The following is an 11109-nucleotide window of genomic DNA, read 5'->3' on the forward strand; positions in this document are numbered from 1 at the left end:
GTTAGATATCCAGGTAATACGATACGCCAAAAAGCAGTTACTCAAGCAACTGGATATGATTTTGAAAACGTCAGACGTTATGCATATCAATCAAGAGGTTGTGCTTATAAACCTGTTTTCCCCTCTGGTCTCTCAGTCACTGACGAAAGCTAGTGGATACTAGCTGAAACGTCTGACGTTTTCAAAATCATATCCAGTTGCTTGAGTAACTGCTTTTTGGCGTAATGTACACTATGTTTCTGAGGCAGCATTTGGTAGAAACGATGAATTTATTACAAATTGGGTCAATTTACAATGCAATTCCTGACATTTTTCACAGTTTGGCCAAATCTTATGACTTAAATACGCAGCTTTTAAATCTTTAGTACCACTATAGATACTTCGTTCCTGTAATTTGTAAAATGTTATTCAAGAAATGATTATCTTGCGCCTGCAGTACTGTAGTTAATCGTTAGGTGCGCTGCTGCTGGGGTTACCACAGGTCATCAGAATCATCATCATCATGGCGGCAGTAAACGTGAGTTTTGCTTGCATAAAGTAGAAATCGGTGTAAAAAAGTAGTGAACGTGCTCTTTTGAAAAATTCTAACATTATTTCCGATTGACTTGTGTCTGATAGAAGGTAGCCAATGCATTTTTACTTCTATTTGGTCTCGAATTCTTTTCCAAACCACCAACATATTTTATGCGCCCCCCTCCCCAACAGTTTGCAAGTTTGAGTGAAAATTTTTTGTCGCTTCCAGGACTTCAAGACTAATATAGACAACGCCTGTCGGGCCGGAGAGGAGTTTTCCAAAGTTTTCTACGAGACCTTTGACAAGAGAAGACATGTAAGTTGAGAGACACGTCATGGGATACTTAAATTAAAATCTAAACAAAAGGTTCAACATAAATTATTTGTTCACTGGTAAAAAATTCTCAACAGGTTATGTTTTGTACATGTGTATTTTTTGCAATTTTCATGCTGTTCTTTCTAGATGTTTTAACATTATTATTTCCTCTGGAATCAGCCTGGAATTCTGAAATTAACCTATCATTCTTACTACATGTATTAGGAATGTAACGTTACGTGGTGTTCAAATAGTCATTACTTTTTCAAGATTTCTAATACCAGTTTCTGATTTTGCAGGTTTTGAACAAGCTGTACCTGGACACAGCTAACGTCGTGTGGAATGGCAACGTAGTGAAGGGACCTCAGGAGATCACCAAGTTCCACGATAACCTACCTCACAGTGAACACACACTCATCACACTGGACTGTCAACCACTGCCAGGTAACTTACCTCACAGTGAACACACACTCATCACACTGGACTGTCAACCACTGCCAGGTAACTTACCTCACAGTGAACACACACTCATCACACTGGACTGTCAGCCACTGCCAGGTAACTTACCTCACAGTGAACACACACTCATCACACTGGACTGTCAACCACTGCCAGGTAACTTACCTCACAGTGAACACACACTCATCACACTGGACTGTCAACCACTGCCAGGTAGGATCTGTATATACCAGTACTAGTAATGGAACTCCAAGACTCACGGCCAGAGTACCGTGTGGCTTCAACTTCAGTCTACTTTGGCCTGCAAACCTTAAACTTTAAGGCTCAACTCCAGTGGCTTTCAGAGGCATACCACCACAGTGTATGTAGCAGGAAGCTGAGGAAGGGCTTACTCAGAGGAGTGGGTGAACAAGGGTTAGGTAGTTGACCAGTTCACCTCACAGATTTAATGACTTAATGAGGTTTAATGATTTAATGAGGTTTAAAATACAGTTTTGTGTATGCATGTAATGATACACGAGACTTGCCATTGTAGTTATTACAAATATGCTATAATCCATGTATTGTTGTATTATTGTTGTCAGTCATCCCAACTCTTAGAAATTGGAATTACAAAATGTATACGTAAACTTATCTAGCCTGGGTTCCATTCATATTTTTTACGCTACTATTCTGAAAAAAAAAAAAAAAAACTCAACAAACTGGAATGGCGAAACAAAAACCCAGGTTAAAACTTATCAAAGCGTTGTCATGGTTCAAAGCTATGAACTCTAAATTTTACCCACAGATGAAGCCACCCAAGGCCAGGCCACTGTACTGGTGACCACAAGCGGAACGGTCAAGTTTGAGGGGAACAACACCATGAGGTTCACACAGAACTTTACACTGACCAATCAGGGCAACGTGTGGAAAGTAGCCAGCGACTGTTTTAGGTGCCAGGAGGAGGACTGAAGAGAAACTGAACTCATCACACAGCCAGGTCATTTTTACTGTGAGAAGGAGAGGGCATTCATAGTGGTTTGACAGCAGGCCATCACATTGATGACATTGAGTGAAAAAAGGGTTCAATTTTCTATATTGGGATATTGGAGTCATGGATGTCGGTGTATTGATACATTCCTTAATGAGGATTGTATGTCAGACCATCCTCCCTCCAGACCATCCAGTTTCAAAGTGTGAGAGGTGAAATCTGTCATCTGTACATATTATTTTCTTGTTTATGACTGGCAACAGTCAATGGTTTTTCTTGACCTGTTCTGTATCTGTATCTGTATAGCCGGTATAACCGCCTTTCGGCGTAACACACCAGCTGTCTGTTGTCTCAAAGCATTGCAGAACTCTTACCCTTAGTCTTCAAATACATAAATACATGCATCTATCAAGAAATAAGAGTCGACTGTGGCCTCAACTCACACTCTACAAATAAAGATGATAACATTTTGCTTGTAATATGATTTAATTGCACTTTAGTATTGTTACAAATGCTTGACTTTTGTCAATTAACATCCTTCATATTTTAGACTTGATCAAATCAACCTTCAATACTCTAACATCAATATGCGTTGATATGTTACTAAATACTGCTAAAATTGAACATTTTCACTGATACTTAACACTATAACTAGTAAAAAAGTTGGTGGCAAAAACAAGCATGGCAGGAAGATGATAAACTCAACCTTCACAAGGAGGTTTGGAAATCCTATGTCATGTAACGTTATTTGCAATATGTTGATGTCCTGTAAGAGCTACATGTAGCTATTTTATAGCTAAGGCCATTGATAATACTATGATATGTTTCAGCTGTCATTCTGAACCTACCCATGCAGTGGCCCAGAAATTATTGAAATATAAGTCATTCAAACAAACGTTCATTCATAATCATAAGGCACTTATTAGAACAACGTTCTGTGCGATCTTAGCTAAAGAGGACCAAAGATGGCTCATATTTCTTATCACATGCTAAAGACACATGAATTCAATATTCTCAATGCATTGTAAGGCTTGAACAAGTTGTACTAATATCACATTGGTCAGTCCCAGGGATACTGATGACCTTTATGCTGATTTCAAATGCATAACAGTCAAATTTCATGGCACAATAGTACACATATACAGTCTTAAAAACAAAACTAATCAGGCTCCAAAATATTTTTCATACAACCATCCAGTGGCAAAAAGGCAAAATCGCTTTTCACTGCATTCTCCAGTTTCACAACACAAAATGCAGCTAACCATAATTCTCATCCATTAATTAGTTATCAGACAAATCACTTCTGGCAAATAAACTATGAATAGAATAAGGGATTAGCAGCAGCATTTGACCTCAGCTCTACCAGGTACAGCAAAGTTTTCTACTCACAACAATGACATGTTACAGATCTATAATACTAGTATATTCAGAATTAATTGGGCTAGACATGAAAAAACACAAAGCATATTTTGATGCTTGTGTCAACAAGAAGAATTGTTTGTCATTACTTTTGACCAATATCGTCATGTTAAAGTGAAAGAGCCTGGTTTGCATATACCTTGTTTTGTTCTGATTGTTGCATGATAGTTCATCCTTTGAGTACCTTTGAATACCAGCGTTAAAAATGGTCGTAAAAATTGTAGAAAATTATGTACCAAAAATACAGTATCTAGATGATGAGTTACGCCATTCACCTGCAACAAAGGCTTGCTGAATGATGGAACATTTTTCACCTGATCTTATCAGCACTTTAAATTTCAACAGATGCAGACACTGTCTTTATGAAAATCCTGGCAATATTCAGCCCCATTTAAACTGTGATTATACTGTTGGCAGGCTACAATATCATCTCATACAGTAGTTCTACAGTCTTTACTGTACAGTGTCTCCATTCAGAAGACTTGTTCTCTCATCCGAGGTTCCAAGCACGGTGCTGGACTGCTGTAAGGATAGAGAGACAAGATAAATCATGACATTTCCAAGATTCACAGGTAGGAGTTGATGACAGTTAACATGTTCATAGTCAGTATCTTAGCTAAAGGTAAAGCTCCTCTCTTCAACCAACTCATCAGGCAGGAGAAACACCTAAAGAAGAGGAGGCCATGGGGAGTTTTGTCATATATAACACTTTAAAAACGTGGGTTTTTAAAGTGTTTATAGAAACTATAAACTATTTCACCTGTTTTGACTTTCTAATTTGGAATCCAGACAAAGCAACAAACAGTATTTTTGGGGGGATGACTTTTCAGTCCAAGGGATAGTCTACCTCTTGACTATCAAAAAGATCCTTTACCAACTTACCCTCCTCCTGAGCCTAGCAAAGAGGATGATGAACATGATCAGCAGCACACAGCCCACGGCTATCATCCCATACTCAACTCCATACATCAGCTTGATGTTGTTTGTAACTTGAGACTTGAACTTGTCAGCATTGACTGGGTCTATAAACGTACTCTGTCAAACAAAAAAACAAATGTGTAAGTAAGTACAATGTGCAGTTTTCGTTGGGTGGCACAGATAGAGATTTGGGAAACATACCAGAATTACATTAGTCTGTAACAGTAGTACTACTAGTATGTAAACTATTTACTGGTCCTAACACACTGTCTACTGTGCACAAGTACCAAAGGCAAATATCTGTAATAACATAACAGTTTATACCTTCTAATCTAATAGGTACATTTGTGTATGTCTGTTTCATTTAGATCGAGTTGTGTTGAAGGAGTAACCAACCTCATTAAGCCACAGTATAGGATAGAACATCTCCCTGACATTACCAGTTTGCCTGGAAGTGGAATGAAAGGGCTTTAAATACAATATTGTTGCCTCCAAAGATTGAAGTTACCTACACTTCGTTATCAAAGATTACAACATAATAATACAGTAATGGTATATATATATATATATAGCACAAAGTTAATAATGGTGCAACATAGTGAAAGTTTTTAACACAGTGAAAGCTGTTTGGATTAGTGGTTTTAAATGTTAGGTTTAAAAGTTACAAAATAGTGCAATGCAATTGGTTACAAGTAGTAGTAGGTATAGTCCAACTTTGAGTAGTTCAACTGAAGTAGTATGCACAGTAGTAGAGTATTTATGAGAACTTTTCTATTTACAAAATATTAAACTTTAGTATATGTGATAACTTTAGTACTTACAAAATCAGAAAGAAAAAATTAAGTATTTTTTTGCATTGTTGAATGCAGCGGCAGCAGCAAGACTTAGTAAAAATTGCAAAGCAGCTGCAGCTTGTCTCCTTTGACCCTGAGTACTGACAAGCAGTTTGAGACAACACTTACGAAATGTGTTCTACTTTCCTGAGGTATATATTTACTTGGAGGCGCTTGGCTACATTCATAGGAAACCCTGTCAACTGGAAAAAATACAAGCGGTACATCAAATGACTACCTAACATATGTCATAACTATTGTCCACCATGCTGGATAGATAAACCTGGAGTTTTGCAAGTAAAGCTGACTTTGTTCATGTACACGAATCTATAGTATATACCAGTGTTGCATACCTAAATGTAACATCAGATACAGGTATATGTAGGTACAGGTCTGGACCTGTACCTGTATGTACCTGTACCTGAATAATTTGAATAAAGTAGCCTGAGGTCTTAACTGCTGAAGAAACTTAAGAAGTAACATTTAACAGACTCTTCCAGGTTCAACAGACCAGCATGGTGACATGATGTCACTAGTGCACACTGGTAATCACCCTGTTCAATCACTTACTGTATGTGATCTATTTTCTTCACATAGATGTTGGCCTGAAGTCTCTTTCCCGCAGCCAACAAAATTCCTGAGAGCTACGTGTAAGGATCGCATGGAATTGGGAAATCAAAAACAAGAAATAGACAGAAAGTATGTCAGTAAACAATCAAGGTGTAGAGCAATTTTTTTTGTCAATCAATATCTTGTATTATCACTATCAGTTAGCATTATTGATACTGTATTAAGGTACTGCTGATCTAGATGTAAATGTAGATATTGTACTATCAATGTAATAATATCATGTCATTAATGATGATTTTAAAATGTCTTCATTTTGCAAGCCCTGCAAGTCCATTTCTAGGGTTGGAAGCCTGGAACACTTAAAAGAAAGGTTTGAAGTGAAAGAAAAAAAATAGCGCCACCTACCGGTTCCACTTCAAAGTACACTTTGTGCTGCTCGGGGTCTGGGTGCATACCTATGATGGAATCTACCAAACTGGGGTCTCCTAGGTAGAAGTGTGGTGAAGACATGATGACAGGAGCACCTATTGTTGAGTACAGTGTCAGGAATTAGTCATGGGAAAAAATCGTTCCAACTATCAGTCAAGTACAATGTAATTCACAACCTCAACCTAATACTGTAAACTAGAAGATTAGAATTGAGTATGATACAAGTGAAGTAACTTGACCTTGTTTACATATACTGATGTTGAGCAGTCCTGAAGGCAGACAGGCCTGGTTCTGACAGTAACACTTGTTGGCAGGGTTGATGTCACCGCTCTGGAACAGCCTCTCCGGTGCCTCGTACCTGTACGTGGGGATTCCTCGAACAGAGCTCTCTCGGATAAACTCTCCTTCAACAGACCTGGAAAAATCAAAGCACCAGAAGTAAAACAGACATTCTACAACATGTAGCATTATGTATACCTGTGTACAATGTTTTTCCCACTTGCAAGGGTAAATTCATAGTCTTTTGAGACTGACTGACTGACTGACTGAGAGAAAATGGTGTGCACTTGGTTTTCTTTTCTGTTATTTTTAGATGTTGCAAAATGTTGGCATAGATAAGATTATTACTCAAATGTATAAAAGAGAAAACTGATTTGGACATTCATCTTGCATCTTTACATTCTGGTGCCTTGGGAGTATCAAGGCCAGGGTGTCAGCCTTCAGGTAGATTTTTTGTAAAACAAAGACATGATCGACACTGCATAAATACAACATTCATTTTCATTTGGGAGTAAAAATGTTGGAGGTGGTGTGTGCTATTCCATTATCATATGACTTACCTGCAAATGTCAGTGGAAAACAAGGTAGCTCTCATATCTTTTGTTATGAAGGGTGGAAAGAAATTTCCATCTGAAAAAGGCAAAACAAAACATGGTTAGTTTGTTTCTGACGAGTTATGTTTTTGCCACAAGGAAAACAGACATTTGGGTGCCTTAAAATCTATGTACTAGTAAACATTTAAAGCTGCATCCTTCTCTGTGCGTACCTAACTTAAAACTTTACCCTCCAGCACATACATGTAGGGGTTAATGATTAAAGGTGAGTGTTACCTGTTCCATTGATCATGTTACAGTAAGGGTCATCACTCCAGTAATTCAGGGATCTGTATCAGAACAAAAAGGACACAAACAAATCAGGTACAAGTCAGCTCCACCAGAAAAAAACCTTACACAAACTGAAATAGTCTCGCAAGTACATTGTATAGTTTGAGATAGACAATCATGTCTGGAGACCATGTACTGAATAATCAATATGTATTACAGTATCATGTAACGTTACATGTATTTTCAATTTTTTAATCTTTGATCAGAAATCAATACTGGTACTATCGATTTGTGATCATGTTTACCATAACAAGTTCTCGTACATCAATAGTCATATAGTTCAAAGTATGAAGTCACACAATAAACATAACTTCACTATTATACAAAAGTAAAAAATATTCACTTTTGTCCATCCCATGTGTCAATGATGTTGACTTTGGTAACATCGCCGTTCCCAGTAAAAACTGAGTAGACTCCATCTGTTCCATTGGTTTTACGCTGAAAGACAAAACAGCGTTAATTAACCTTGGCACACATGCTTGTTCTTTGTCCTAATGGATAATGGTAAACAGGTTGTAACAGGCATTTGCAACCCTACCTTCAAAAAGAAAAGTCACTAGTCACTGAGGAAGACCAGAGTGACTGGTCGAAAGCTCTAGGTGAGAGAACTTTTTGTGTTGGACCAAAAGTTTTAACTTTAAACCTATAACTAACAACACAGATGAACTTACATGATACTAGTAACTAAGTCTGAAGTACATGTACTGACCCCCATAAACAGCCCAAACTCTGTCGATGGTAGCAGACCAGGCACCAGTTTGTTGACATCCATGAGAAGCGAGTCGTTGTACCCCCACACCAGCCCTCCCACAGTCAGCTTCATAAAGAGTGTCTCCTGGGCCAGCCGCTCGATAACAGAGACCAGGTCTTTTACAATGTCTCTCTCATTCTCGATCAGTTCTGCTATGGTCTGTAGAGGAGAAACAGGACTCTCATCAGTTTAGAACATCTGTATCTGTATAGCCGGTATGATGCCCTTTGGCATATAACACACCAGCTTCAAATGGCAGTATATCCAAAGCCAAAATTTCTAAGTAACATTACTTATAATAATTGTACACAAAGTGGAAACCAATATAGCAATCAACCAATGAATCAAGGACAATTTAATGTAAAATGATGTGATCCGAACATCAATTCTATGAAATGAAAGGTCATTCAATGGGTTTAACAGTGATAACTTTAAATCTAGCATAAGATGTAAAATGACAGTTTATTTAAAGATAGAAATGTATTGTGTAGGTAATTTCCATTCGATTTTCTGTATTTTCTATCAAGGTATTCCTGTGGCTTTTATGTGAATACAAAATCGGTACATTTGTCGACAAAGTATGTCTCACCTCACCTCTCGTGACCTCACCTCACCTCACCTCAACTAACAAGTTAATCACTGGAAGTTAAAGGCTGCGATTATTTGGGCGTTGCTTCCTAACAGAACGCCACTTAAATCCACTGAAAGGTCAAGGATGACGTCCTCTGAAGACCCCCAAACTAGTGCGCGCGGGCGAATAAAAAAAAGTCCGACCAAGAATAAAAATGCTACTAAACCACAGGAATACGAAGCTGGTATTGTGAATTTGGCTATTCGCGGAATTTATGAATCGGCACTGTACGTATGTACTAAGATCTTAAGTCGTGGAGCTTCGGTAGCCTGAGTATCATCCTCCATAGTTACCTCCGGCTCCCTATTGTCGCTAACTACCATGGACTACCCAGGCCTAGAGCCAGGCCAGAGGACGTGATCTTTTTTTTTCTTTTTTGAGAACAGGCGAAAATCAATGCGTGCGCATCATCCATAAAATTAGGTCAGCGTGCCCTAATGATACTGAAAATGGTATATATAGCTAGCACTATCTCTGACTGTTGAGTGTGTAAAGAGGACATTGTAGTTGATCACTACTCACAACGAGTGGAATGTTTAATGAGGTGAAAGTGTCATTCTCTGGTCCGACTGACATATTCCTGAGGAAGGTGAACGTCCTTGGCTGGAGATATGACACAGTTCCATTGTCGTGAAACGTGATGTTTGTCTTCACTACTCTCTCCCTGGAAAGAAAAACCATGAAATATTCTGAGACATTCGCAAATCATACCTTTTCTCTTTATTGATGATTTGCCAATATTTGCAAATTTTCTAATGCTACAGAAGTGAGAGGTCGGACTGGTCCTTCTTGAACAATTTTGAAAAATTGTAAAAACAAACATACGAAGAACACGTTTTTAGGATGTATTACTACTGGAAAAGATACTGGTACCGGTAAGCTCAAATAATTCATAGACACAGATGAGGCGCTATAACTTTTTGGTTTTGAGGCTCTTACGAGTAAGTGTATGGTCCCTTCTGTATGACAGCAGGTTTTTCTCCCTTGAGGACCTCCTCTGGGTTGAGTAAGTCCCAGACCCAGAACTGCATGAAGATGGGGACAGGGATGTCGCTCCACTGGTCATACAGGTACGAACCCTTCTTAATCACCTCATTCTGTCAGGACACAAAAGAAACAATCAAGGTCTAAGTCAGAAACATCGATTGATACAAGGTGGATTAATTACAGGATATGTTGGGAGTGGTTACAAAAACAACTCCTGTGGTTAACTGGTTCTTCTGGTGTCCCTAGCATGGCTAGTTGTGAATGCAAAGGTCAAAACCTTAATAAAAAGTGACCAGCAGGTCAATTTGAGTTGTTTTAGGAACAAAAAATGACCGCTGACCATGGATTCTGTTGCTCTAGTGAGAAACACACACACAAAAAAAAAACATTTGTGAGACTGTGTGTCATACTGGTTTCCGGCGGGTTTAGTCCAAGGACATTATATAGAGAGATTGTATATAATGTCCTAAGTCCTTGTAAACATAAATCAAATTAAGGTATGCTGTCAAAACACTAGCAAGAAGTTAAGTAAGGTTAACGTTCCATTGGAACATAGCAAAATAATCAATGCTCAGACACAAAATGAACGTTCTTGTACACGTCAATATCATAGATCCACGAAATCAGCAGTCTCACCTTCTTAATCTGATCGCGTAACAAGCTGTCGAACAGAAAGATCGCTCCTATCCCCAACCCGAGTAGCAGAACTCCGCAGACCCCTGTCACTCCAACCCCCACCCTCAGAGTACACCTCATACTTTCAGCTACCCAAAATGTCCAGAAAAGCTTTCCTGTCCTTCCTACATGCTCCCACGGGTACAGGCACTATGACAAGCACATGACAAGGGCGTTAGATAAGGCCGGAAAGGTAAACAATAGGGGTGAACGTCCGTTAGGTGTGTACTCCAGGTGAACTTTGGTAACTTCCCGCGATGGTGCGCACTTATCCTGTGCAGCAATTTGGGACTGTTCCATTCTGCATTTATACAGGGGTCAGTCTTTCAATTTTATAATCAATCTCGAATCATCCCGAAAAAAAATTATACACGAGATACTTTTTTTTTGCTGCAGTAAAGATGATAAAAAAAGTTGTTCGTTGTAAAATTTTGTTTTTGTTGTTTACAAGATTGCCTCCCGTAGTAAAAGTGGT

The 11109-nt window shown here is 38.6% G+C and overlaps 2 protein-coding genes across 4 annotated transcripts; one reads left to right on the forward strand and one right to left on the reverse strand.

Moving 5' to 3' along the window:
• Positions 1 to 436: 436 nt before the first annotated feature.
• On the forward strand, positions 437 to 2726 carry LOC109467957 (NTF2-related export protein 2-like). The gene is made up of 4 exons (XM_019766138.1): positions 437 to 517; positions 743 to 829; positions 1129 to 1273; positions 2076 to 2726. Exons 1-4 carry the CDS (start codon positions 503 to 505, stop codon positions 2237 to 2239), a joined length of 411 nt encoding a protein of 136 aa, XP_019621697.1. The 5' UTR covers positions 437 to 502; the 3' UTR covers positions 2240 to 2726.
• On the reverse strand, positions 2726 to 10927 carry LOC109467954 (scavenger receptor class B member 1-like). 3 transcript variants are annotated; one of them, XM_019766134.1, is made up of 13 exons: positions 10596 to 10927; positions 9912 to 10069; positions 9495 to 9636; positions 8300 to 8500; positions 7934 to 8028; positions 7537 to 7589; positions 7267 to 7336; positions 6667 to 6842; positions 6404 to 6522; positions 5558 to 5631; positions 4992 to 5043; positions 4560 to 4712; positions 2726 to 4199 (listed from the first exon to the last, which is right to left on the reverse strand). In XM_019766134.1, exons 1-13 carry the CDS (start codon positions 10713 to 10715, stop codon positions 4131 to 4133), a joined length of 1482 nt encoding a protein of 493 aa, XP_019621693.1. In that variant the 5' UTR covers positions 10716 to 10927; the 3' UTR covers positions 2726 to 4130. The 3 variants fall into 3 exon arrangements, with proteins under 3 accessions (XP_019621693.1, XP_019621694.1, XP_019621692.1); XM_019766135.1 differs by lacking the exon at positions 5558 to 5631 and adding an exon at positions 5999 to 6072 and having other exon boundaries at positions 2726 to 4196; XM_019766133.1 differs by lacking the exon at positions 5558 to 5631 and adding an exon at positions 5999 to 6072.
• Positions 10928 to 11109: the final 182 nt, after the last annotated feature.

Source organism: Branchiostoma belcheri, unplaced genomic scaffold, assembly GCF_001625305.1.
Source record: "Branchiostoma belcheri isolate BF01 breed outbred unplaced genomic scaffold, Haploidv18h27 scaffold19, whole genome shotgun sequence".
Taxonomy (NCBI): domain Eukaryota; kingdom Metazoa; phylum Chordata; class Leptocardii; order Amphioxiformes; family Branchiostomatidae; genus Branchiostoma; species Branchiostoma belcheri.